This window comes from Falco biarmicus, chromosome 12 (assembly GCF_023638135.1).
Source record: "Falco biarmicus isolate bFalBia1 chromosome 12, bFalBia1.pri, whole genome shotgun sequence".
Lineage (NCBI taxonomy): Eukaryota > Metazoa > Chordata > Aves > Falconiformes > Falconidae > Falco > Falco biarmicus.
Genome location: NC_079299.1, coordinates 7,377,209 through 7,405,187, shown reverse-complemented (window position 1 = coordinate 7,405,187; position 27,979 = coordinate 7,377,209). Strand labels below are relative to the sequence as shown.

General features: G+C 43.7%; 1 protein-coding gene across 3 annotated transcripts; it reads left to right on the top strand.

Annotated features, from left to right (window-relative positions):
• The first annotated feature begins 45 nt into the window (after positions 1 to 45).
• MIA3 (MIA SH3 domain ER export factor 3) lies at positions 46 to 27,778 on the top strand. 3 transcript variants are annotated; one of them, XM_056357027.1, is made up of 30 exons: positions 46 to 253; positions 919 to 1,052; positions 6,382 to 6,468; positions 7,468 to 10,408; positions 11,333 to 11,617; positions 12,573 to 12,677; positions 13,150 to 13,256; positions 14,506 to 14,637; positions 15,835 to 15,856; positions 17,969 to 18,057; positions 18,214 to 18,291; positions 18,378 to 18,488; positions 19,307 to 19,378; positions 19,583 to 19,687; positions 20,477 to 20,599; positions 20,713 to 20,836; positions 21,680 to 21,735; positions 21,814 to 21,904; positions 22,035 to 22,173; positions 23,764 to 23,865; positions 23,958 to 24,018; positions 24,142 to 24,177; positions 24,269 to 24,336; positions 24,631 to 24,728; positions 24,841 to 24,972; positions 25,166 to 25,234; positions 25,352 to 25,428; positions 25,573 to 25,644; positions 26,317 to 26,476; positions 26,864 to 27,778. In XM_056357027.1, the coding sequence occupies exons 1-30, from the start codon at positions 91 to 93 to the stop codon at positions 27,184 to 27,186; spliced, it is 6,162 nt and encodes a 2,053-aa protein (XP_056213002.1). In that variant the 5' UTR covers positions 46 to 90; the 3' UTR covers positions 27,187 to 27,778. The 3 variants fall into 3 exon arrangements, with proteins under 3 accessions (XP_056213002.1, XP_056213004.1, XP_056213003.1); XM_056357029.1 differs by lacking the exon at positions 12,573 to 12,677; XM_056357028.1 differs by lacking the exon at positions 25,573 to 25,644.
• The last annotated feature ends 201 nt before the right edge of the window (positions 27,779 to 27,979 follow it).

Here is a 27,979-nt window from a genome sequence, read left to right as displayed (position 1 = left end):
CCGGGCCGGGCCCGTCCCTCCCCCGCCACATCGCCCTCCCGCCGGCGCTGCTGACGTGTCTGCTCCCTCCCCGCCGCCGGGCCCGCCAACATGGCCGCAGCCCCGCTGCCGGACCACCGGCTGCTCCTCGCCCTGCTGCTGCTCCTGCCGCTGCTCCTGTCCCCGTCGCCCCCCGCCCTCTGCGCCGCCGCCGGGCCCGACCTGGGCCGCCGCTTCGCCGAGCGCAAGCGCTGCGCCGACCCCGAGTGCAGCAGTGAGTGGGGACGGCGGGGAGGGGAGGGGGGAGGGAGCCCCCGGCCCCGCTCCCGGCGCTGGGCACAGCCGGCGGGCCGCCTCCCGCGCCCGGGAACTTCCTACGGGAAAAGATGCACACGTCGCATGCTTCCCGGAGGCGTTTCCCTGAGCGCGCCCCCACCTTGGCACGGAAATCGGGGAGGATCGGGAAAATGGGACGCGGCCCGGCGGGCGCCGTTCCTCTGCCCCCACCGAGTTCTGGGATCCCCGCGGTTTTGGGGTTCCCCCCTGCAAAACCTCCGGGAATGAACCCGCTCCCCGGGTGTTGTTTATACGCTGAGTAACTGGGGGGGCCTGGTTTGCTCGCGCGCAGATGCCAGCTTTCAACCCATCTTAATGTGAATAATTAGCATCATAGAGCACTTCTGATACGCGTTTCTCAAGTGCTTTGTCAAACGCATGCCTTGATCAGTGAGCTTGCTTTATTTTTTAAATGATCTCCTATTTTAGTTAGGCTTTGAGTTAAGTTCTTATCTCTTGACCCAGTCCAGAAAATAGGAGAGCAGTGCGTGTGGGGAGGGGAGGTCTTATTTTCTGCCAGTTAGCAAAGACCCTTTTCCTGAAACTGTTCTATTATTATTATTAAAGTAATACGCTTCTTTTTTTTTTTTTTTCTTTGGACAGTGTTAATGTGCCGAGGGAAGGCGATGCAGGATTTTAAAGGTCCGGATTGTCGCTTTGTAAATTTTAAGAAGGGAGAAGCAGTGTACGTATATTACAAACTAATAGGAAAATCAACTGAGCTGTGGGCTGGAAGTGTAAGTACCGTGAAGCATTCGTTCTGCTTGGTGCTTTCAGTGGGTAATCTTTTTTCTTTCCTTTTGCCTTGCAGGAGAACACGCAGGGTTTTGAGCACAGCCTTCATTATGTTATTTAGCTATTTTGTCTTGAGGCCTGTGTGAAATGGGATGTGGTTTGATCAGTTCTAAGGCATTAAGTACTGTGAAAAACGGGCAACGCTAATGCGTGCTAAAAACTGTTCGAAAACTGCCTTTGTGTTGAAAACCTCCCGGTGCAGCGCTGTAAGTGGTGGCCCATGAGCCTGCCTGGGAGCTGAGCCTCCCTTCCCAGCTAGGAAGACTTTAAGCCTGCACTTTGTGTTTTACCTGCGATGTGGTCTCATCCTGCACTCTAATCCTGCTAAAGACCATTCCACGTACGTGTTTTAATAGTGTTTCTTTTCCTGATATTCAGCTGCACTCTTCTGCTTTTTATCTAATCTGCATGCAGAGTTGGAGGGGGGAAAAAAAAGTAGTAAAACTAAAAAGAATTAAGGTAAATTTGATTTTTAAAAGGTCTGTCTCTCTTTCAGCTTTAGTAACACATTGCGGCAGCTTGCAGAGTAGTGGCCTTGTCAGAGTCCTTGTCTTCTCTGGGCACTCTGAGAGGGTGCTGTTGATGGGAAAGGGGGATCCCCATACTTGGCAGTTACTTCGTAGAAAACTCCTCTCGGCTTTCATTGTAAGCGCTTCATTTGCCTGACAGAAGCAGAACTGAGATACCCTGGAGGAAGAGCAGGTTTTTTGTGGGCTTCCCTTGAAAGCACTGGCAGTCTGGAGGTTGCTTAGACCTGGTCCCTGTTGCCCCCTCCCCATGCTTCCCTTACACACCTTTTTGTGTCCGAATCGTTTACTTCAACATCCTTGCTTACCCTGGCTGCCTACAAGGGATAGATGATTGCCTGTGACAGTGGTCTAGGCTGCTCAAAGCCACGCCTGGGTGCTGGCTGTGGGACTAGTGGTTTTAGTGAAAAGCAGGGTGTATCGCTTTCTCTAACCTGTTCAGGCTGGGTGTGGACAGCCAAGCTCTCAGCAGGAGCTGAATCCAATTAGAACAATACAGAACAGAGCAGAAAACTGTAGCACGTGGTTAAAGAAGAGTTTATAATTGTATCATGCTGGTAATTCCCTTGTGACATGTACTGTACCATAAATAATCTGGTTAATTAGCCGGTACGGGTTTCCAGGGCTGCCGCTTCTTGAGATGCAGAGTAGCAGTGTGGGGCCAATTCTGCTTTTTCTAACAAGGCGTAATGCAGGCTGTGAGATCAGACAGCAGGTTTCAGGTAATTGCTGAGTTAATATTCAGTTAATATTCTGATAGGAAGCTCGTGCAACGGTTAGGCATGTCTCCCAAGTTAAAAGGATGTTTGCTTTAATAAGTAAAAGCTGAAGTTGGCAGGTCTGAAAAATTGCAGTGCCTCATTTTATTTGTTGTAATTTTTTAATCGTGTTAACGCTGTTCTCTATATTCTTTTTAGGGTAGTGATGACAGACTAATTCCTTTCAGTTGGTGGCTGTAATCTTACTTTTTTTCCCTGCTTTGATTGACTGCTGCTGCGTTAATTGTAAGACTGCAACAAGCAGCGTCCAACGCTGCAGTGGGGCCAGGGGTGCCTGAGTAGGCATTGCATGCTGAGTAGGGCACTGGCGTGTCTGACCCTGTCCCTGAGCTGCAGATAGCGCCGGGGTCTCTCCTGTGCAACGTGACTTCCCATGCTAGATTCGGCTGGGCAACTTGATTTATGCAGGCCAGCCGTGCCTGCTGTCTGTAGTTGTGGAGCTAGGGGGAGGTTGTTGCTTGCTAATTAAAAACAGGCTACCTAGTGAGGTCTGCGATTAAACGGATTCCAATGGAAGGCATGTTGCCTTCTGCTGCAGCCCTTTTGGGATCTCATTGCGTGACTTTGTGTGCTTGTGTGTATCGTTTGGTCCCATGCATCTACCCTACTGTGCTTTTCCATTCCCCAAAGTTTTGGGGGAAAATATTTGTTAGAGCATAACAGAAACTACGAAATCAAGGGATAACTGGTATTCTGGTCTTCAGATGAGGGCGGAGGTTAGGGGAATGTATGTATGAGAAGATTTAACGATTGCAACCAGGGGCTTATTTCAAACAAGTTGTAAATACAGGCTCTAATCCTGAAATCAGTTTTTGAGGAGCCCTGAGAAACACAATAGTATTTCTGACCTGAGGGGAGATGATCTGTTAAGAAAGGAGCCTTTCACCAAGGCTGAAAAATCTACAGTGGTTAGGTCTGGGCTTTATTTGCCCTCGCTTTTCTAATTCACTCCGCCCTTTTCAAGCCATTGTTGATTTTTTTTTTCTCCTGTGCCAGCAACCATGCTGTATTTTAACAAAATAGGTCCTTTATTTTATGATCCCAGTCTTCTATACTTCACTGCTTGCAGAACTCCCTTTGAACTCAGTGAGTATTTTGCGTATGAAAAAATTTTGGAACCCAGCTATATACATATTCTATACATTATATGGCATGCAGTTTTTAGCAGAGCTGTCTAAACCTCATTAATAAACAAAGTTAGATACTTGGGCAATGTTTTATGGCCATTATTTCGTAGTGCTTTTATGTTATGAATTTCACAAATACGTCAGTTCCAGTAAAATACTTAGTTTTTTCCCCAAAGGCGAAAGGTGGAGCACAGCGGGTACTCTCATTGTCCAGCGCACCGTGTGCTCTAAAACTGGTCTCCTCTTCAGCATCTACCTCACGTTGTTTACGCCATCAAGCTGTGTTATGTAGACTTTGCTCCTATGCATTTCATTGGCATGCTGCTCTCATCTTTAGCAGGATCCAGAACTCTGAAATTACTTCAGATAATTCTAAGTAAAAACTGCTGGTTTTTAACAAAACGTTTCAGCAAAGACACTTTTGAATTATTGCTGCAGAAGACTGTTATTTTATCTTACGGCAAAGGACTGAACTTTATTCCTTTGATTCAAGGTTGAGAAAACTCTTTCTGGCCTCACATTATAAGAAAGATTTGGCTGCAGATCGTGACTTTTTTGGGGTTGTGGGTTCTTGCTTTTGTTTTCAAATCTTGCATGTAGGGTAATAAAAAAGAAAACAGGATGTGTGAATTTAAGGTAAGAGAGGAAGACAGAATATGTCTGGAGAACCCAGAGGATCAGGGAATTCTCTCCTGTTGTTTCTGTGTCTTAACAATGCCAGTGCTCAGCAAGGGCAGACCAAACCAGCTCTTCTTTGCCTGATGTTTTGCAGTTTTAGGTACCTGTGGTGCCTGTGCTTTGGGGATGTGGGCTTTAAGATTAAAAACATTTGAATATCTTTATTCCCAGCTGTCTCTTCCGTCCCTGAAGTAGGCAGTGTGAGGATCTGGCTTCTTGGTCAGTGAATCTGCTGCAGCTGGCTGTTGGATGTGGGCACTGGTGGGGACAGATGCTGTACACAGAACTATGTTTTGTCCATTGATGACATTTTAACTGGAAAGGGAGTGGAAATGAAGGATGCACTTTTTTCTCCATTATTTATTTGGCATTCATAACATCTTTCCTCTGTCGTGTCTGTAAAGAATGAAGAATATTTCCTTTATTTGCACAATAAGGCATTTTTTCCCTGACAAGAGAGGACTTGTAGGGATAGGAGCAGATGAAATTTTGGGCGTGCAGATCCCATATGGTTCATAAACCACGTAAGTGGCAAACTGGGTCACTGCAGAGGACTTGTATGGCCAGCAGCTTGGATTATGCTAAATGAGTTTCAAATCGTGATGCCTAATTATAATGGTAGTCACGGAGATTAGTCTGCAAAGAGACTACTTTGAAGATTTAGCTTTTGTTTTCAGAAAGATAATTTAAAACTAGAATAGAAGTTTGTAGAGAGAAACAGGCCAATTTAGAATAAAACTGTAGTATACCACACAAGGACAAGCTTTTGATTTGTCAAGTTTAATTTCCCATTCCCAGTAATTCCCAATAATAAACCTGTATACGTTATCTCTTTTCCGTAAGAGAGTACCTCTGTGTGTTTACAAAAAGCAGAGGGGTAATAATTGTACTGTTTTTTTAAATATATGTGTAATTGACTTCAGAGATACCAACTATAGAAGGTAAGATTTGAATGAGAAATAGGTAAAAAAGGAAGCCCTATAATGTATCAGTGCTTACTTCTCTTGCATAACAAAAAAACCCAACCCCAAAATGATTAGTACGTAGTATTTACTGGATACAATTCTCCCCCCCCCCCCCCCTTTTTTTTTTTTTAATGCCACTGTAAATCCAGAAAACTTCATCCCAGGTTAACCTATTTCAGTGATGTCAGTGTAACAATACGTATATATATATATCCCTAATTGTTATGACATAATGCTTTCCTTTTTAATTTCATCTTTTAACTGAGTGCTCTTCCCAAACAAACTCTTCAAGAAAATGAGTAATTGTCGTCTTTGTCCTTTAACAAAACACTGAGGAAGTGACCAAAATTATTTTTTTTTGCCCCTGGATATTTTGGTCATCTAGGTACTCTGTACCTTTCTAGGTGTGTTGTCCAGGCTCTAATTGCCTGGATTATCTAATCTGCGTAGTGATAGCGTGCTATTAATATTGGCTTCTTGACAGCCCTTGTCAGAACTCACAAGTGAGAGCATTACTGTATAGATCTTATCTGGTGAGTGATAAGAGAGATTCTTGTCTTCCACTGTTTGCCTTGGCTTAGCACATTGACTTGCTTGAAAATTGCCATCTGCAACTGATTTTTGCTTGTATTAGTCACTGAAGTGTAATAATGCATTTGCAGAGAGGGGCTGTTTTTCACACAGGTTTTAAGATAGGTTATTACCTCAGGTACTATTTTGCATTTTCCTAAAATCTGCTTTAAGAATTTTTTTCTTCCTTAAGCTACAAAGTGAGCACTTTTCAGGCTATAACATTGCGCATGGATGTAAATCTTATTTGTCAAAGATCCTCTTCTGCTTACTACTCAGGAAAATACTTGAGGCATATGTGATGCCCGTGAGAGCGCACAATAGGAATTAAAGCACCTGAGCCAGAATGCCTGGACGTCATTTCCAACTCTCCTAATAATTTGTTATAAGTCAGGCTTTAAAATATGAATAGAAAAACTTTCCAGCTTCACAAGAGTGTTGTGAAATATAAGTATTGGATAAAAAAGGTATCGCTAATCTTTTTATTCACTGTGTTAAACTTCACTTAGAAATACTTGACGGAAAGTTTGATGTGTTTGTTACTAGTGTCTGTAATTAGGAATAGTCGCATGATTTTGAAAGTTGCTTTACTGCTTTCTGTTTGCTTGTGTTTGTTTTCTGGCAGGTTGGAAGCGATTTTGGATATTTTCCAAAGGATTTACTTGAAATAAACCATAATTATTCCAATGAGGAGCTAGAATTACCAACAGATGTAAGTCTTGTTATTTTTTTATTTGGGCTTCTTACTGTTTCTTACCTCAGCAATCAATAAAATCCCTGAAGAGGCGAATGGGAATATCAATGATCCTTAGGAACCTTTTGTTAGTAAGCAGCTACATACATGCAGGGATGCACATGTGTATCAGGGGGTTGAATGTTTTTGCAGCTATACGTGTGGATGAGCGTTGGTCCTTCTTTAATATTCTGGTTTTCTTCTAAAAAAATCCATTTGGATTGATTTAGCTCTAGAAAAGCTGCTAGCTGGCTCGCATGTAGTCTGGTACGTATTCAGAATTGTTTCTTTTCCCAAACTTTCAAATATTAAAGTACTATCAGAAACAAGCAAAACCTGGTGTGCTTAGCCCTTTGATTCTAGAATTGGCCTTTCAAGCCCTACACACATAGGTGGCTTTCATGCACTAATAGCTGGTAACCCCAGAGTTGTGTGAGTGAGGCCAGAGCTGTGCATGTTTGTGGATGCAGTTTCAGACCCTTATGAAATTGTGTTCAGTGACTTGCACTGCTCTTTATTTTTCAGAAATTGTGTGAGGGGCAGCTCCTGCTTGGAGGACTTGGCCATTTCAGGAGAGACCAGCTAAAAGAAATTGTGACAAACAAGCTTAGCGATGCTTGTTTTCTTCTCCTCGCTGGCTTTCAGCAATAGACTTGTTGTTAATTCAGGATGTGTGTGATGAGTAAAGTATAATAATGTCAACTCCATTGCTGACTTCCAGTTTGCTCTTCACTTAGGAGGTCTTTGGCAGGGCTAAGCCACAGCCTTTTTATTTAGGTTTTTAACAGTCCTTGGGCAAAACTTCCACCAATTTCAAAGAAAGTTTTGGTTAAGGACTCAGGGTGTTAATCCTACCCAATTAATATGATTTACTTTGCTGCTGTATCTCTCTCTCTCTCTAACCAACCAAATTAATTTGGTCTCATCACTGTAATAAAGAACATAGTATTTATGATTACATGTTGTTTTTCATTTCAGGAAACAGATTTTGTTTGCTTTGATGGCGGAAGGGATGATTTTGATAATTACAATGTGGATGAGCTTTTGAAGTCGTTGCAAGAGACGACAGCAAATGAAGGGGACACTGAATCAAATGATCCACAGACAAAACCAGCTGAAGGAATTGAAGGGGATGAGGAGATTGAACAGGTTGATGAAGTGAAGTCCCTTAATGCTTTGGAGACAGACAATCTTGAGCTAAGCACAGAGGAAAAGGAGGCCCCCGCCATGACAGAGGAAGTGGACAGTTCTCTTACAGAAGGAACTGAAAATACTGGGGGAGACTCCAGTGTCAATAGTCACGAAGAAAACTCTCAGGGAGATCAAATTGCACATGAGCACTTGAAAGGAATGCTACATGGGAAACTAAAAGGGCTAGAAAGTGAAAATACCAAAAACACTAGTATTCCTCAGGGTGAAACCAGTCAACTTGATGACGAGGATGAAGAAGTCAATGCCTATACACTTTTAAACAGAGAGCTCTCTGTGAACTTGAAAACAAAATTTGGCTCAACTGCTGATGCTGTTGTATCAGATGATGAAGTGACTCGACTTGTTACATCGCTGGAAGATGATTTTAATGAAGACTTGAGCATTAATGCTCACGATGCAGAGGAGGAACCAGACTTTACAGATCAGTCTGAAGAAATCCCTCTGCTGTCTTTTATGGCAGAGGAAGAAATTACATCCCCAGTGGATTCAGAAGATGATGAAAACGATGACATTGAGTCACAAAGTCATGAACCCGATGAACACGCAAAGGGTGCTACAGAGCTAAATAACCAAAGAGATAATGAGGAAGAACCTGATTCAGATGCATTAATTCTTAAGGATGCCTTCAGTAAGAGCAAGAAGTCAGGTGACAGTATAAGTGTGGACAGGTCCGAATCTAAACAAACAAAAGAGAAACAAGATGAGGTAATGCTCATTAATAAAAGAGAAGCACCAGCAACAACTCAACCTGAGGTTCTCTTCAAAGAACACCTTAGGAAGGAACCTGTAGGTACAGGTGATCTGGGTTCAAAAGAACAAACAAACAAAACTGAACAGTTTGAAGAGCAGCTCATGGCTGATGGAACTGAGACAAGTACTGAAGAGCTGAAAAGTAAAGCTGTGCCTGATCCTCGTGTTTTGCCTAGTCCAGGAGATGATCTGGAGTCCAAATCATTTGTTAAAAGCAAGCAAGATGCTTTAAACCCATCCATTGGCAATAGCAACAAAAGTCCAGAAGGAGTGCCGTTTGCTCGAATAGAGAAAGATGAGAAAAAGTTTGAGGATGATACCTTGGAAGAGGTCTTGGAAAATGATTTCAAGCACAGAAAACGATGGGAGAAAGCAAAGAAGGGAAGAGCTGAGAACAAGCCTGTTGATGTTCCAGCCAAACCAGTGGAAGATGTAAAAAATGCATCTCAAAGTGACTTAGGAGATACTGACCTATTGAAAGAAAAACTGGAGCATGGAATGACCACTGTGGAGAAAGAGCCTCTAAGACATGAAGAAGATTTGAAACAAACAGGGGAGACTGATGATGAAAATCAAAAAACTGCCTCTCTTAACAAAGAACCTGAAATAAAATGGAGAAACATGAAAGAAACCCCTGCAGGGGAGGGAGACGCAAGCCGTAGAGGAGCTGTCGAGCAACCTAGGCCATGGGAAAATGAGACTGAGTATTCGGAGGTAGATGTGAAAGAAGAGCTTTCAAGAAATCTTGGCAAGATGACAGTATTTGAAGAAAGCATCGAGAAAAGTTCCCCTGAAGAAAAATCAAGAAGCACTACACAGAATACTAAGACAGAGTATCTTACTCTGCAAAGAACTACTCATACTGAGGATAGAGATTCAGACAGAAATCTTGGCACAAATTTAGCTAAAGAAAGAACACCAAGACCAGAATTGCAATCTGAAGAGCCAGATGCTAAAGACGATCCTGACCTGAAACCAGTAGAAGAAGAGCTACTGGAAGATGAGAATGCTGCAAGTGCAAAGCTGTTGCAAGCAAGGGCTGCAAATGTACAAGGTGGCACACTAAACGTTAAAAGTACAAATCCTGATTTAGAAGTACCAAGTGAAGCTGTTTCGGGAACTGCAAACCCTATTTATGAAACAGGAGAGGAAATAAACACAATTTCTAAGGAGGCTAAAAAAACAGTCAGCATGCAAGATGCAAGCCAGACTGGGAACAAAGAGGCTGACGTACCAGAGAGTGGAGGTGCTGAATTGGATGAGATGGAACATGTCATGAAAGATGATAATGAGTCTTCTGAAGCTGAGGAGCCATTAGCTGCGGAACAGCATAAATTCCAATTTCCTGATATAGAAGACAACAATGACTTTAACCAAAGGGAAGATCATCTTCCAGAGGACTTTTCACAGAAAGACTCAAAAGAGGTACAAAATTTAGTGCATACAAGAAATGACCACCAGCAGTCTGTACATTTCTCCAGCCCTGCTGACAGCTCAGCAGCCACAGATGACACTGTAACAGACTTCAGCGAGTCTGTGAAGCAGCTCACAATAATGAGAGACTTTCTTGATGAAAAGCGTGTAATACGTCTGCAAAAGTACCTTGGACGTCAACATGTGGTTAGGGTGGAAGCCATGTTCCACGACATGAAGGTAGAGATGGAGCTTGCTCGGAAGGCAAGCCATAATAATGAAGATACAGAAAAAGCTTTGGACCAGATACTTGAGTTTTCAGAATCAAGCATTATGGATGTTGTAGGAAAAGTTCTGGATTCCAGAGTGGCAGAAAATAAAGAGGAGGTGGTGAAAGAGATGGATTTGTATGATGAGGAGAGTGCGCTGATGGATGATATTCAAGAGCTAATATATTCTTTAAGGAGTAAATATTCATCTGCTAGTGACAGTGTCCCACTTGCATCCATTCCAGAACAGGAGGATGATCTGCTGCACTTTCAAGGTAGGATGTTAAAACAGTTGATAAATAGCTGAAATGGAAGTAAAACCCTACCCTGGACAACACTATGCAACCCAGAGAAGCTTTAAGAATGTAGGGTGAGGGAGCAGAACTGAAAGAGGCCCTATGGTATCTGCTGGGATTTTTCTTATTTTTGGCATTGTGATGGGTGGCCTAGGGACAAATCCTGAGAGAAAATTTTGAACTCAGTATATCTGTTCTTACAGGCCAGGTTCTGTGTAAGATCAGTGGGATCTGTGCATGGCTAGAAGGAGCCATTCAGGTCATGTCTATACTTCCTACTCTCAAGAAATAAGGAGTCATATACATTAATGTGCTGAATTTTTTGGAGGGTTTAGGTTAGTCATTTTCTGAACTAGCTAGCACCCAGTTATGAGAGATCCAGTGATTAATGCAAAGTTCAGGCACTAAATCTATGCACCTAATATCTCAGGTGTCCCTGCCATCATATATTTTACCAACATTCATAAAAGAGTGCATAAGTAGAAATACTGAACAGCCAGATCTTTTCACAGGGGAAGAACCAGCAGTAGAATCTGCTGCAATCTTGATGTTTTTTCTAATTAATGTGCAAGAAGTTGGTAAGATATGCTTTTAGCAAGGCTCCTTTTACTGTAGCATGTGTTAAGGATGTGATTTCTGATAGTCATGAACAATGAAAATACTTCATCTAATAGTATTTTATTGCAAGGTCAGTGGCTGATAACCTTGCATAAATTCCATATGAACATTTCATTAAGTGTTACTGAAAGTTAATTGAGAATATACTGGAAGCAGCACACAAGCTGAAGTGTTTAAAAAGTGTCGAGAAAGTGTTTGTCAAATGCAGTATTTCACTGGAGGCAGCTGTGGGTAAGATGTGCACGTTAGCTCAGTGCTTAATTCATGTCTCCCTGTCTGCCACAGATGGTGCAAAAGAAGCTGAATATTACAGAGTTTCCATCAGAAACCCCAATGCCATGGATGAGAGCAATCGAGAATTTCAGCAGCTTGAAGACAAGAGGCCTGAACAGCCTGTTGAGGAGAAGGAGGAGAGGGCTGTTAATGTTCCACCTGTGCATGAGGAGGCAAACTTCTCAGATAGTAGAGAAGCTGAAGAAGACTATGATATTGAAAGAGGATCACTGCTGGAAGATACTTCCTTTGGGTCAGTTGATTCAAGACAGAGTGCCAGGGAAGATACAGCTGCAGGTAACCTCTTGGAATTGGGCTGTTTTGTTCTTTTGCTCTTAGAGAGGAGCATGGTTGAAGGCGAATACATTTTTTTAAGCAAATACAAATTTTTTTCACTAATATTTCCATTGTAAATTGCTGTAATCCTAATGGCTTTCACTAACCCATGAGAGTCCCTCCAGTGGCAGTGTTGTGTTGCTACCACTCGTCTCAGCAGAGCAGTTTTCCTACCTTTTTGCACTACAGAAATAAAGAAAACTCCTGTGTCATAGAGTTCTGTGGTCAGGCTGGTGGACTGTGTCTCAGCATAGTAGTGGATGAAGAGCTGGATGCATACCATCCGCTCAGGTTTCCTCCTCCTTGCAGGGGGGCTGACAGTCTAACCATGAGGCTATAGAATCCTGCACTTGCTCTTTTTAACCTGTAACTCTGGGCTCTATTACTTTCCGGGAAGGATGGAGTGTAGCTTCCCTCAAGCAGTTCAGTAATTTCTGGCTAAGGTGTTTGTTGGAGTAGGAAAAATGTTTGACTCTTTTGCTGAGGCCTTCCTCTGGAGCAAGTGTGCTTATCTGTGCTGATTCATCCTTATGCCAGGGAAGGGTCCTATTAGCATCACCTTTCCCAGCTGTTTTGGCATGAAACTACCTTTGACTCCATTCTTGGTGCTAAGCTCATCTTTGCTGTTCTGCTTTCACCTCTGATTATGCTTAATAAATCCATCTTCACTGAGCACTTAGAAAAAAAACCAGGCACACTTTGCGTAGGTTTTGTACGCTACCAAGGTACTGCACGATCCCCATAGCCAAGCACTTTTGAACAGTTTGTAAGTTCTGAAGGAAACTAGGTTGAATGCAAAGATACCTACTGAATTTTACATGGCTGGTGGATTACTTACATGGTTAAGCAGCCAGATGTTCCCTTGTATTTTAGACAATCTTCCGTTCCTTAATGGTGGTTAAATGCTGTTTGCCAGGTGTTCCTGTGAGGAGTGCTGGAAGCCTTGAGAAGAATCAGGGCAGATGCTGGTCGAGCCTCTGCTCACAGGAGCTGTTCCACAGTATACCAGCAGGCTGGGCAGGTGGTTATTTGCATCTGTTAATTTGAATTTGTGACAGCGGTAGCAGTGAGAGGAGGCGGCAGGCTTCAGGTCAGGGTAGAGGATGGTTTAAAGCTTATGCCATACTAAGAGCCTTGGAAAGTTACTAGAAGACGTAGGTTTATTGATGAGGGACTGAAGAGCGTGTGCTTTTTTACTGTTGCCCTGTGGCTGTAGCTGTGTGTGCTCTGAGGCAGGCTTGGCAGCCACTTGGCGGATCTGGGCCACTCTCTCCGGTACTCTTTCTAAAGCAGCCTGTGGGATATCACCGTCCCTTCCAAGGCCTTCTGCCTCCTCCTCCAGTGCCCTGGAGAACCGGGGACCGTACCCCGAGATCTCCCCTAGGCCGCGGCAGAAGGCGTGGGGGCAGCCCAGCCCAGCCGTGCCCCGTCAGCAGGCCCCGCTGCCCAGGGCGGCCGCTCCGTGAGGTGACGCCTCTCTCCTCTCCCTCCAGGCCCCGAGGCGGCGGCGGGGGGCGCCGGGCGAACGGCGGGACGCGGGGCGGAGGCCGGCGCCCCCTCACGGGGAGCCCTGGGCCCGGCGCGGGAGCTGCTGCGGCGGGTGAGTGGCGGCCGTAGCGGGCTGCGCATGCGGGCGGCGGCGCGCGGCGATGACGCGGGGGGCGGGGGCGGTGCTGTCACTCCGGGCTGACGTGTGCCTGCCGGCTGGCTCGCGCCGCCATGGACCCCGCGGGCGGCGGCGCGCGCCTCCCGGAGCCCCCGGCGCGGCGGCTGCTGCAGGTGCGCGGGGGGGGGGGGGGGGGGGGGGCGGGGCGGGGCGCTGTTATTGCGCGCGCCGGGCGGGGCCGCCCCCCGCGCTGCCGGCCCTTGGGCGGGCGGCTGTGGCAAGCGGCGGAGGGGCTGCGCCGGTCTGAGCCCGGGGGGACTCGGCGGGCCAAGTGACAACCCACGACTCCCGGGCCGAGGCGGATGTTGCTCCCCGGCCCCCTGAGGGGAGGCCACACACCCCCCCCCCCTTCCCCTCCCCGGTCCCCTGAGGGGGGCCACCTCCCAGCCCCTGAGGGGAGCCATCCCGCCATACACCTGCCCCGGCTGCCCCCCCCCCTCCCCCCAGCCATTTGGGGGTGTCCCGCGGGACCGGAGGCACCTGCTGGCGTCAACAGGGGCCGGGATCACTGCCTGGGCTCCCGCCGCTGGAGCGGGGGTCCTGCCAAAACGGCAGCTCACCCCTGCGCTGGGCTCCTCGGGGGACAGTGTGCCCCTTCTTTTTAATCTCAGCTTCCCTCGGCTGTGGCGGGGGGAAGGCAGAGGTTTCTGTGTGCCAGCCCTGTGAATTGTACCAGGTGTTGGCACCTTTTCCAGGCATTCGGTGCTCTCTGGCCTTGTTATGACGGGACACATGACATACGACATCCCTGTGGCCAGGGTGACAGCTGGGAAGAGAGCGGGAGTTGTTTTTACTGGCTTGTTACAAACGTCCAGATATAAAGATGCGTTTTTCTCAGTGTTTTTTCCATCCTCATAGATCTATTTAGAAATGGATCAAGTAACTCCTAGCGCTGTGTAATGCCAAATGTGTATATCAGCTTATTTTGGTGTAGCAGTTCTTTGCCAGCAGATTGGTCCTGTCGGGTGTCTTCCAGATACTCAGACTTTTGAGCTGAAATGCCAGTGCTGTGCTGCCTTGTGGTTTTCTTCACTTACGTTTTTCACATTACAGAAGAACTGCAAGAAAGCTCTAGATGGTTCTCTGGTTTTATCAGAGGAATGAAAGCATTTGGCAGACTGCTTATTTTGCTGCAGTATTTAATGAAAATACCCTCATAGTTATCAATGCTGTCGGTTTTCAGTTGGTTGCTACCCTGCCTGAGGAAATTCGTCCTGGGCCTGATTTCCATGGACTTCCATGGGAGCCTATTATTATCACTGCCTTAGTGGGAATTGCCACGCTTGCTATAATTTTCTGGAGAACCTGCCTTTCAGTAAGTATACTTCATGCCCTGCTGATGAGTGGTCTTTTGTATGGTTAAACTGTTTCAGCGTTACTGGGGTCAAAGTGGTGGGTAGTCCCCTGTGTTTTTACTTTTTCTGTTTAGAGCATTAATGCTGGGCTTAATAGCTGTAGTGGGCTGCAGTTTGCTTCAAGCCAAGAAGCGTTTCCTTTTACGTTGTTAATTGAAGATTTCTTGGTAAGAGGCAGTTTCAAGAGCAAAATAGGGGAGTATGTTGTAACTAAAGAAGACTGAGGAAAGGCTCAGCAAATCTCTGAAACGAAAAGCCTTCCATGTGCTTGAGCCTGTTGCCAAGTATCTCCAAAACAAGCAGTTAATCCTCCCCCATTCGTATTGTCCAGCTGCTTGCAGGCTCTGCATTTAGAAACCTAAAAACCTGATCTTAATTCCCACTGGAGAGCCCCTTCCCCACTCTTCTCACTCCACATTTGTCCTCTTTCCTACACGGATAATTTTCTGTGCAAGAAAAGTGCCATTACCAGCTCTGAAGTATGGTAGTGCCATCTCCTTGGGAAGGGATAGATGAAAATCAGATGGGACAGTTTATTTTACAGCTGTCCAGTTCAGCGATGATATGGTCTGGAAGTTTGTAGAATAATTTTATCTTTGCTTGACAAAAATAAATTAAAAATAAATTTTATCTGTAATAATATTGTTAGTTTTTTTACTTGTTTAGTTTTGATATCAAATACATTAGGTCAGTTTCAAGTGCAAAACAGTGTTAATATAACAGCATGAAAAGAAAGCTTCTGAAACTGTTAATTTTGAAATTAACACCGTCATGTAAACATACCTTGCTTCAAAGGGATGAGAAGTGGGATGCAAGTGGTCTTGTGTTTGCAAGTTCATGACTGTTGTTTGATGCGAAATGGCTTCACTTTCTGTTGCAAATCTGATGTGGGCAGTTACTGCTGTCTTTTTAGTGACCAAGTAAACAGACGTTTACTAAGACTCTAGGACAAGGCATTAACCTAGAAGCTTTTATTAGAAAACTGCTTAAGCTTGTTTGTAGTGTTATTCAACACCCTTGTTGGCAGCAATACATGAGTTTTCTGTATGCTGCTTTAATCTGTGTATGTAGTGACTTTTCTGAAAAGGGAAAACGAATAAAATTTTTCACCTACCATGGCTAATTTATTTTTATTCTTCCCCCCTCCTCTTCTGTAGGTAAAGAGTAGAATATATCAAGGTAAGTTTCTCTGTGCTTTTCAATGTACTTGGTGCTTAGGCATGTTAAGGTTCTGAAGATTGTTTTAGAAGACCAAGAGTTCATCTTGACTGCCTTTCAAGGAGAGCGCTGAGACTAAGGTTATAAGGTTATGGTGTAAGCTAGGTCAGTAGAGGATACTTGAATCTGAGGATTTCAGTTTTGCTTTTGATAATGCTTTGATTAGGAGAAACAATGCAGCTCACACCTGCAAATTAAAGGGCAAGGAAAAGCTCCACCTTGTTCAATATAAATGTGATCCATCGATTCATTGGCACAACGGTAGCGGGGGTAGAGTTTGTTTTGTTTTTCTGACTAGCAGTGGATCTGCTTTTGCTTGTTGCTTCTCACAAAGAACCGTAGCTAGTTCCTCTTACCTTTTCGGATTGAGGGAAGCCTGAAACTGACTGCTGTGCAGTTGCAAAGACAGTTAAATGTGGACTTCAAATAATGCAGATATTACTGTGGCTAGCACATTGCTTTTTACCACAGGATTTCTCAAGCTTCAGGTGTATAAAATTAATGTGTACTGAATAGAAAAGAAAGAGAATTCAAAGTAGGGTGATGGCTGAAATTCATAATTGAATAAAACCTGAAAATATGAAAGAATTGTCTTCACATGAACTATTTGCCTCTTTCTTCCTCATAAACCATACTACTTCTGAATCATTCCTCTAGTTTCATTGTAGATATATTGCAGTATAATGCAGAATTAATGAACTGAAAAAAAAATCCATTCTACTTCTGGAAGGTGATTTCTGTACTGGAAAAGAATTATTGTTGTTGGAGGCGGAAAAACATTGGTACTGGTGCTGTAGAAATTATTTAGGTGCCTACCCTAACAAAATACGGAACTTGGGTCTAATGCTTTTTTTTTGGCCCCAAAAATATTCTTTGGTATGATACTGTATAGAAACTACTAAAGCTGAGAAAAAATAGATATTCTTCAAGCATGACAAAGTTGTTCTTAAAAACTTTATTGAAAAGAGAGAAATAGTAACAGTGACAAAAATGCTTTAAAAGATAGATTATATTTGAAGTCCCAAAGGTAAAATCTATTATCTACTCTTCATGATACTAGTAAAATCAGGAGACCAAGCTAATGCAGGGATTCCTGCCTCCCTTAAACTGCTGAGAGCTGTCTTCTCCCTCAGCAGTTGCTTGTTGGCTCTCCTCTCCCCAGAGCAGGAAGGGATGGGGATCCCACTGGCCCAGAATCCCTCACGTGGGAGGGGAAGGTGGAGCAGCAGTTCCCATTGCACCCTGCGGGATGCAGTTGGAACAACCAGTGCTTCCTGTTTGTGCTGCAGGATTTGCTGTGAGGCATTTGGGGCTTGGGGTGTGCAGCTACAGCGTGGTTTAGGACTTGAAAAAGAACGACAATTAGATGTTCTTTAAATTAATCCGCAATAAAATAATTTAAGTATGTTAATGATTTTTGTTGGGTCCTAAGGGCTGGTTGACAGCTTGTCGGGGTTCAGAAACAAATGCATGCCTAAAGAACTGTTGCTCTGTCATAGCTCTTTTGAGGTCTGTTTGAAAGTGGTGCAGTTCCCTGAGGCTTACTGATGCCACCTGCTAGCTGACTGTCTTTCCTCTTCCCAGTAGGTCTTTGACAGTTTTCATCCTATTATCGTTGGTGACCAAACATTCAGGTTTGATATAGCAGAAAGAGATGGTTGTTGGGGAAGGTATTGCATCTCCCGGAGTGTCACAGCAGCGGTCTAAGACTGCTCTGACATCTTCGTTGCCAATTCTTCCCTTGAACATGCCTCATCTGTGGCTAGCCAGCGTCCTGTGCCTAGCCAGGCTCTGATGTGCGTTCTGTGACCAGATTTTTGTGAAGTGGATGCAAAAGCTATATGCTTTTTGTCAGTGTTCAATGCTTTACTGTCTTGTTTTCAGTCCTGACTTTAAATGAAAGCTGGAGATGCTCAGATTCCTGCAGGAAGGGCTGACTGCCAGGGAATTGACACTGTTCTGATTTATGGTTTAGTCCTTGCTTGAAAATGTTCCCTCAAGTGGTAGCAATGATAGCTCTGATCCCCACCCCAGGATATGGACAGTTACTGTAAGCTTTCTTTTTCTTCCTAGTGACTGAAAAGCAACTTGCTGAAAAAATTAAAAACCTTCTGCAAGAAAAAACAGAAATCTTAGAAAAGATGTCAGAATATGATCAAAAGGTATTGTTGTAGGTTCTCATCCTTTGCTTCCTAATTTTCTGTTACTGGTTTAACGACACAGTCAATGCAACAGCTACTGTGTTTTTATTTTCTGTTCTTACCGAGTATTATGTTGACGGTTTCCTTGGTTCTTTTTTTGGTTGTTCCTGTGCCTAGATAAAGGAAGCAAAGGAATCTGTGAAAGTGGCCCGAGAACAACAAGATGTTCTCTCTGATGAAACTACAGGGCTTAAGGTAAGAGACGGTTAACTGTCTCTGTACTAAAAGCAAAACAGTCAGTAAAATAACTTGCCTTATTGGGTCGTTTTCTTTCTTTTTAGGACACTGTCAAAGGGTTGGAAGAAGCAAATCGTCAGCTAGATGACAAAGTAAAAAATCTGCACACAATGCTTGAAGCGGAGAGGAAAAAGAATGAGAAGAAACAGAACAAGGTAAGAGCAATCACACTTGTGTCTTACATTGTCCTTAAATTAATGCACCCTAAATGCTGGTCACAACCTGATGGGTAAACAGGTAGAGGTAGAGCGAAGATGAACCACCTCAAAAAGAACTGAAAGGAAATTGTAGGTTCATCCCAAGCTCCAGGGAGAGAATCTGTTGATGACTTTTTTTTTTTTTTTTTTTCCCTCTGGTAAGATCTTGATGGACCTGTGTGGTTATGTGCTGTCACACACAGATGTGCTCAATCATGGGCTAGTCTAATATTTCCTACCCAGAGCAGGAAGTTCCTTAACAATATGAGCTGAAGGTTTCAGGTTGGTAAGAGATGTTTTCTTGTACTTAGGGGGAGCATCTCGTTCTGTAGTACGTGTGGAGATCTTTAAGCTGCCCTTCATTCTTGTTGTCCAGCGGTATTTATGTGTTTTTTTTCTTTTTAAAGCCTGATTTTCTGTGGTAGTGGTAAGCTCCAACAAGTTCTTTGATCTTGTTTTGATCAAAGGTTGTCGCTAATGACAGCAACACGTGTTACTTTTGTTTTAGACTGCGCAGGTGTACGGGGAACTTGCCCAGCCAGGAGCAAGCAGAGTCACAGGGGGAAGTTGATTCTAATGTACTGCGTGTTTCTGTTCCTTACCTTGCTGATAAGGCAGTGCTATGTTGCTGCTAGTCCAATGGCTGCTTTAAATGGAAATGTGTTGGTGTTTTGACTTTCCTTTTATGCTTCCATATTACACAGATAAAATAATTACTCTGGCTAAGGCATTTACCGGGCTAATGCAGAGTCACTGCTCATCTCTTTCTTACATAGATCTCTGAAACTCAGAAGTCCCTGGCGAAACTTCAAGAGGCTATCAGTGTGCATTCTGTAGAGCTTTCAGAGGTAAAAAAATATCTACACCCTCTCAACAGTCACAAGTTCTTTGTACCAGGAAAATTCATGTCTAGGATGTAATAGAAAATGCTAGCTTGGCAGATTCCAGGTTGTTTGTGCATATATACCTTTTTTTTTTTCCATTTTACAGCTAATACATAGCTCTTCCTCCATTACAATTTGTCTTTTTGTTCCTTTTTGTTTCATTTGTAGGTGCAGATTGCTCTTAATGAAGCTAAACTAAGTGAAGAAAAGGTGAAGTCTGAGCTTCATCATGTGCAGGAAGAGAATGCCAGACTGAAAAAGAGTAAGGAGCAAGTAAGTTATGGCCAGGCCAAGCAATTCTGTTTGTTTTGAACAAAGTATTGGGGCTTTATTCCTAGCTTTCTTGGGTATAACTTCAGCATGTTTCTGTTTTCTTAACGTGTCAGAATTCAACATTTCATGTTATCAAGAGAAAATTTAAATGCCTTTTGCCTGTCTGTACAGGCTTTTTGTGCAGGTGAGCCACATGTCTTCAGTGTGAAGGCTTTGCCTGTTTCAGTTTTTGTCAGCAACTTCACAAGAAGTCTGTGCTGATGTGGTGTAGCCACTGCATGATTGGGAGATTGCTGCTTGGGATCAGGACTCAAGGAAGTAATTCTAAAGAATTATCAAAAAGCAACTCTGAAGCTAAGCTAAGTGGGGAGGACCTTTAGCCCTGAAATGTCATGCAAGTTCTTTTAAAAATAATTGCAAGTATCTGTTTGATTTTTTTTCTCTGTATATGAAGTAGATGGCCTTTTCAGGAATGTGGTTTGATACCTCTGGACTGTGATTAATTCCTCCTATTTTGAAGTGTGTGAGCAGTTTGGTTCTGTTGTTGGGATATTAGCTGAGAAAATGTCAAATTTGTAAAATCACCGAATAATACAAACTGCAGAAAGATTCCCAGCATCCAGTTCTACCAATGGACTAGTAATGTGTGATAACCGTGAGATTTACCCTGTGTCTGTGACCTGTGGTGATCAGTTATCACCAGAGCTGGCAGTAAAATAGACTTTAATTACTTACACGCTGTACTAAAAATAAAAACAAGTAATCATCTTGCCTTGGTGCTTCATACAGCTGCTAAAGGAAGCTGAAGGTTGGAGTGAGAGGCATGCTGAACTCACTGAGCAGATCAAACTGTATCAGAAATCTCAGAAGGACTTAGAAGAAGCACTTGCCTACAAGGAAAATGAGATTGAAGTAGGTTCTTTATAACAGGTTTGCTTTAAATACTACGCATCATAAAATACTTTGAAACAATTTACAAAATGCAGAGCGATTCTTCTTCATTGAAATTTTGATTTTTTTACTAGGTTTTAACTAACTGCATTATGCAGCTGAAGCAGCTCGACATGGATTCAGCATCTGAGGCCGAGAAGGATGGCGAAGGGTGCAAATGGGCTTCAGGAGACGATCTGGCCAACGGCGAGTTGCCAGGTACAGCAATCCTGCCCACTGGCTGCAGCTTGTGCCGTGGTGTGTCCGTGGCATGTCATACAGGTAACGAGGGGAATCCATGCCTGTAGCTGCCTGTGGGGTAAGAGGCTGCCAGCTTTCATCCTCAAACACAAAGTACCTCCTAGCTGAAAGGAGAAACTGTTAAAAAGGCAAATAATTGCTTTTAAATGACCTTTTAGGTATATCAGAAGTGTAATCACACAGTTTTAAAGATTGCATATAAAGGTTAGTAATTAAGAACATTCCGAAAGCTGAGAATCTCACCTTTGTTATTATGCTACATTTATTTTTAATATGAATTTTTAACGAGTATTTTGCTTACCTCTACATAGGTAACTAATTTAGGTAATCACATCTTCTAAATACGAAAGATCGAAACAGAAGTTTTCAAAACTACTCGGGCAGTTTGTCATTAGTGATGTTGCACGTGTATTTGCTGCATCTCTGTTTTTGAAGTCTCCCCCACCCACCACAACCATACTGTATATGTGGGCTGGAAATTCCCGCTTAGTGATTTTCAGATGCTGTGTCCGGTAACAGATTCGGTGTTCACATTACTAGTGTGGTGGGTAGAAGAAGTGAACAAGAAGGAATCTTCTGAATGCCTTTTGGAATCAATCTAATAGTTCTGTTGTGCTGGTCATGGATTTGCTATTGTGCCCCACCTCCCCCTCTTTTTTTGGTGTTTTGTTTGTTGGGGTTTTTTTACCACTTAAGGAGACCTATCCCAGATTAAAGTGTAGCGTGTTATTTTTAACAGCTGTAGAGTTCAGGGAATTGGGATTAAGAAATGGAGAAAACAAATATATCTTTCTTTTCTAGATAATGAGAGTGAGAAGATGAAGTCTCAGATTAAGCAGATGATGGATGTCTCCAGGGTATGCTGCACAAGATATCTAATAAATGTAGCCACATTACTGCTGTGCCTAAGATCATAAACTTTCTCCTCTTTTCAGGTAAAAACTATGTTATCCATAGTTGAAGAAGACAGAAATCTTCTGCAATCCAAACTGAGTGATGAAGTAACAGCAAGACATGAGCTGGAAGGTAGGCTTAGCGAAAGAATTGCTTAGGATGTACTGTTTGTGGCTTCAAAAGCAACAGAGCGTTTAAGTGGTGTAACGGTTCTCATTGCAACTTCCTTCAACTTCCTAATCTACCTTTGCTTCTCCAACAGAGCAAATAAAAAAATTAGAACATGACTCGTGTTTGCTCCAGTCAGCCAAAGCTCGACTGGAAAATGATTGCAAAACATTACAGCAGAAAGTGGAGATTCTTGGTGAACTGTACCAGCAGAAGGAGATGGCACTCCAGAAGTAAGCCTTTTGTGACTCTTCCACAACACGGCATGTTAGATCTCGGGCACTACCCAAACACTTTGCTCAGAAGGATCAAACAACTTGAAGTTGTATTTATAATGGAAGGTGGTGGCTACTCTTTCAGTGTGGTTGAAGCTAGTACCCCTTTTTTGACTTTTTCTGCCATTCCAGAGATTCTAATAAGACACTCGCATTACACGATAATGCCTTCTACTATTGAAAACCCGACCAAACAACTTTTGGAGAGCAGAGATGAGTGGCTTGGTCTGTGAATTCTGTGGTTGCTCTCTCACATTGTCCAGAAAATGTCCAGGAGAATTTGTTTCAGTTGCTGTGACCTCAGTTCAGTCAGTCAAAATTCTGATAATGTAGAAACTTTGAAAAAAGCTTAAAAGGCTAAAATACTTTCTCAAAGGGCTAAATTAAGGCCCTTTGAGTTTGTGGTAACAGCTGAGATGAGTGAATTGCTAGCAGTGAAGAATATCTGTGTTCATTCCTCATTTATTTATTCATTTATTTACTTACAAATGTCTGTAATACCATCTCAATTTTGTGGGGAAAATGTGAGATAGGATTCAAGGATGTTTTCAGCTAAATTCTGTAGGAAGGCTGGAGGAGAAGCAATTGAAATTCAAGTGTGTAGGTTGGGGGAAGCACAGGGTTGGAACAAGCTAAGGAATTGAGGCTGTACGGCACCTCAGTGGTGAAACTGCCTGACCTTGTAACTTCAGGATCCAGGTGTAGTAAACACATAATGGAGAGGTGGAGGATAGCCCACCTTTCAAGGAAAACTTCCTCTTGATGATATCTCTGAAGAATTTCTGTTCCTTCCAAAACTTTTACGAAATTACAGTGCCTGTTACTACTTCTTGATTAGAATGAGTCTTGCAGTTTTTTTCTGGAAAACTGTTTCCATGTGTAGCCAAGGAAATGGGTTACGTTGGACTGGCTGTTAGCCAGTTTAATGGTTCCAGTTTTGTGGGATAGCTCTTGGACCTCTTTCTTCAATATTTCCAGGAAAATGTCAAAAATGAAAAAATTAATGAACCATGAGGTTATAAAAAAAAAAATGTGGAAATTGATCCCGTAATAAATTGATGTGGAGAATACTTAAGAAGAAGCTTCTTTGCACACGGTTGAGGACTATCGAATGTGTGTGTCACCTGGGCCCTCTATTCCCCCTTTTTCACTACACATTCATTTCTTCACTTGCCTTGCTTAGATGACAGTTCTGTGTGTTTCCTTGTTCCTGCCTCTGTAAATCTGCATTGCTGTCTGTAGGATTCATAAGTAAACTACAGGATCTGAAGAGACAGTCTGCAAGTGTTAGATTCTAACATTAGGTGCTGACAGAACTGTCCAGTCAACTCTTGTGTCCTTGGTTTTCAGGTTTTATATACAAAGGGCTTGTCTGTTGGTTTCAAAAGACAGCATTTCTCTCTTTTACGTGATTATTTCTTTTTCTGTATTCTTATACATTATTATAGATTCTGATATCACTGTTGTTAGCAGGGGAATACCTTGACTTTGAGTTGTAGTAAATGTAGGATGGGGGAATATAGTTGTTTTTTTGTTTTTCCTATGCAGAAAGCTAACCCAGGAAGAGTATGAGCGTCAGGAGAAGGAGCAGAAATTGTCTGCTGCAGATGAAAAAGCAGTGCTGGCCATCGAGGAAGTGAAAGTTTACAAGTAACTTCAGTTTCTGAAGACTGTCCTTTATTTCTGCTATTGAAGAAAATTAGTTTTAAACCTCTCTCATTCCCCTTTTTCCTTTTGTACAGGCAGAGGATCCAAGATATGGAAGAAGAATTGCAAAAAACAGAGAGATCTTACAAAAACCAGGTAAACCTCTTGCTTGCTTGTTATTGTGTCATCTTTTACTGTATCACTGCAGTGCTCCTTGGTGAGTTACTGCAAATACTGGTAGTTAGACAAAATAAACTAAAATGCTTCTTTTCTTCTCAGATTGCTGCTCATGAGAAGAAGGCACATGACAATTGGGTAAGAATGTTCTTCCTTTCCTGACGTAAAGGGTTTGTATTTGACTTCAGGTCAGTGCAGTTAATGCAGTTGGCAAAATTTTCCCTAATAGCTTATTGCCCGCTCTGCCGAGAGAGCTCTGGCTGAAGAAAAAAGAGAAGCAGCCAACCTGAGACAAAAGTAAGTACAAGACAGACCATTTTTATTGTTCTTTGAACATGCTGCACGTTGCTTGGGAGGGAAGAAACTCGAACAACGCAAGAGGCTCAAGTTAGCCTGCTTGCTCGGGCTGTGCACTGCGTATTTGAGTTACTGATTTTAAACTGCTGTTAAACTGTTTTGATGGCTAAAATAAGATTTCTTTCTGAAAGCTGTAACATTTCACAATGCGGTTTGCCTTGTTACATTATAAAAAATAAAACTTGTGTATTATTTGAATAATTTTTACAAAAATCTTTACTTTTTTAAAATCAGATTAATAGAAGTAAACCAAAAAATTGTCATGCTTCAAAGACCATTGATTGTAAAGCCAACTCCAGGCAGACCTGATCGCCCAGTCCCACCACGACGAGGTAAATGCTGCTGTTTCTCCCAAAACTTTGGTCTTTGAGTCCATTATAGCCTAAAACAATAAGGCTCTGCTAAATTGTAGAAAAGTCAAGTGGTTTTAATTATTTGGCATAGGGCCCTTAAGCAGAGATGGCTCTTTTGGCCCGTCACCTGTGAGTGGAGGAAATCCATCACCCACCCAGATGATAGAAGTTCCTGCTCGGCCCCTTTCTGCTCCTCGGAGGGAAGGCTCGAGGGGTGAATTCGGTAAGCAGTAAAGCTTCCCTTCTGTGCTGGCTGCCTCTTACGCTGCGAACCCCAGGACGCCAAGGGCTGATCCTGGTTCTAGGGATAGTTTATTAATACACAGATGAGTGGTTGTTTTGGGTGGGTTTATTTTAACAGAAATAGCTCAGGCACGTGGTCATGAGGATCTCTGGGGTTCTCGTTTCCCTTTAAGGTTCCGTGGTAGATGGGCCCCCTGTTCCACGAAGGCCACCGGAGTTACCTGGAAGGATGTCTGTACCTGGTAGGTTATGTGGCCTGCAACCAACTGCAATTTATTCAGTGATTCTTTCATTTCAGAAATGGAACTTAAAACCCATCTTCCTTACACCAAGACATGTATTTCTGGCTCTCTTTACAGATCTTGGGCCTGCTGTAGCATCCCTTATCAGCAGCAGGCCAAGAACCTCCTCCCCTTCCACAGGAATGGATGGAGTGGTAAGCTGAAAAAACCCCAACCTTCAGGAAGCGTTTCTAATACATGATTCACTGTTCTTCCTGCTGCTTCTTTAACTGTATCATGTTCTGTCTTGTCTGTATCCTGTCGCTATCCTTATTTGCTGTCCAAAAAAACCCCCAAAGCACCCCTCTCCCAAAGAGTCTGAAGCCCTCTGTGTAACTACTGATTCACCTTCATCTGTTGAACCAGCTACAGTGAGTATTTGGAGGCTGAATATGGTGCTGCTCTGCTTTGATGGAGAGGAATAACGGGCTTGGTGTTCTGAACTGCTAAATAACAAAATGCTCTGCGACACTAACCAAGGGCTTGTACCTCTGTCTCACAAGGTTTCTCTAATGATGAGCAGTTGCTGTCTGGTTTTTATGGAATTGAGGAAATGAGATCTTTCTTGTTAAGGACTGCAGGCAAACACTTTGGAGTGACTACAACAATAATCCTAAGAAGCTGACTTACCTGTGGTATTTAAGCACAATTTCATATGTAATTCAAGGTGCCAGGCCCTTTACCAAAGGGGCGTCCGCTGAGGACACTTCAGAAGGGATTGAACTTTTCTTTAGTACAACTCTAGCTAAAGAAAACTTGTCGTCTCAGAAGATCCACTAAGACTCACTCCTGGGTAGTGCAAGCAGTGCTCCGGGTGAAGGGATGATGATGTTGCAGTAACTTTCCCTATTTTCTACTTGGTTGATGTGTTTTGGGGTGTTTTTTTTCTTTCTTTTCTGCTCTCTTCCACCTCTTGGCGGTTGGGTGAGTGGTTGTGATGTTCAGCAGTGTCAGTACCTCTCCTGATGCAGTGAGTAACGCGCTTATAATCTGTATAATCTGATATACTGATATAATGATCAGTATAATCTGATCTTGCACAGGCTAATGCTAGTCCCAAAGGTCCACCGTCTTTCCCGGCCGGGACACCCATCATGACCTCCCCAGTGATGGGACCTCCGCCTCCGCCGCCTGTTCGCTACGGACCACCGCCAGCCCCTCTCCGTGGGCACTTTGGGCCTCGACCTCTCCCCGTGCCCCTAGGTACAGTTGCATTGCCGTGCGCTGAAACTTTTCCCGCTGCGCTTCCTGGAAGCTGAGCGTGGAACTGAGCTCAGCTGGCGGTCGGCACGCGGCTTCCCCGCTTCATGGGCTCGGGCTGCCTTGCTCGCTAAGCTGGGGCAGGTGAGGTTCTTTCAAGCCCCCTTCATGCCCAGGTATGAAGGAGGCATTTCCCCTTGTTTAATCTAACGTGGAAGCCAGCAGCCCAAATGTAAGCTAGAATGTAACTCGTGGTGGGTGAAGTCTGCACTTGCCTGACCCGCCCCGGAGCTGCTCCACAAAATGAAGCAATGAGGAACTGGGTGAGGAGCTGCCCTGGTCAGGTGAAAGCAAGAGTTCATTTAACTCCGTGGTTTCCTTTCCTTCCAGTTCGTGGTGCTCCTTTGCCACCTCCAGCTGCGAGAGATTTCTTACCTGGCCCACCCTTAGGAATGAGAGATCTGCCTCCTGGCCCGCTACCGCCGCCTCCAGATCCCAGAGGCTATGGACGTGGGCACCCGCCTTTTCGACCCCTCGGTCCTCCTGGCCCAAGAGATTATCCTCCAGGCCCGCGGCTACCCCCGCCTGGCCCGAGAGACTATACGCCGCCTTCTAACAGAGACTTGCCTCCATCGGGACCCAGGGACTACCCTGCGGGCCCGCCGCCGCCAGGCGCAAAGGATTACGCACAGCCTCCAGCCCAGAAACCCTAACTGCAGCGTTCGGTCAGCAGCTCAACGGAATGGACTCTAGCGCACTTCCTGCGGTCAGGATTTTAGGAAATGACTCTCTGGTGGAAGCCATTTGTCTCATTTCGGTATATTTCAGCTTTTGTGGATTAATTTTTATCCAATTGCTACAGACATCTTATGTGCATTTATGATCACCTTAAACTCATCCATCCTCTTGGGCTGCAAGAACCTTTTTGTGATGGACTTGAACCTACTCTAAACGTGCAATAGAAAGGGAGTACCTGTGTGGCTAGTTTTAATTAAATGTAGCCTCTGTAACCAGTTGGTGAATGAACTAATTTCGTGAAAAATGTAAATCAAATCATTTCCTGTGGAAATAATTTTTTAAGTAAAATGCTATTCTACCTGCCTTCTCCATCACATCATTAAGCTGCAGTGACTGTAGGCCAGGGGTTTACATGAGGACTGAAAGTTGGTTGGGTTTTGGTTTTTTGTTGTTTTTTTTTTTTAAAAAAAAAAAAAAAGGTGTCTGGTCAGAGATCAGAAGCACAAATGACACTGTATTCAAAGGGAAGTTATAATAAAAAGCAAAATTCCTTTTGCTAAACGCTGACGGCTTTGTTTCAGTGCCATTTTTTGGTCAGGAAGGACATCGGTTCAGTAATGCAACCGGAGTGCTACAGCCATGGCCGAGGTCAGGAACTGAAACAAGGCTGGGCAACTGCTGCTGCTGCCGCCAGGTTAGCGACTCCATCACCCTTACGCTGAAGGAGGCTGGTGTGTCACGGCCTGGCTTCACGGAACAAGGGCAAGG

Coding starts and splice junctions, on each gene's coding strand:
- MIA3 (XM_056357027.1), top strand. CDS start 91: ATGGCCGCAGCCCCGCTGCCGGACCACCGGCTGCTCCTCGCCCTGCTG. Junction 10,409..11,332: donor TGATCTGCTGCACTTTCAAG/GTAGGATGTTAA, acceptor TGTCTGCCACAG/ATGGTGCAAAAGAAGCTGAA. Junction 13,257..14,505: donor CGCGGGAGCTGCTGCGGCGG/GTGAGTGGCGGC, acceptor GTCGGTTTTCAG/TTGGTTGCTACCCTGCCTGA.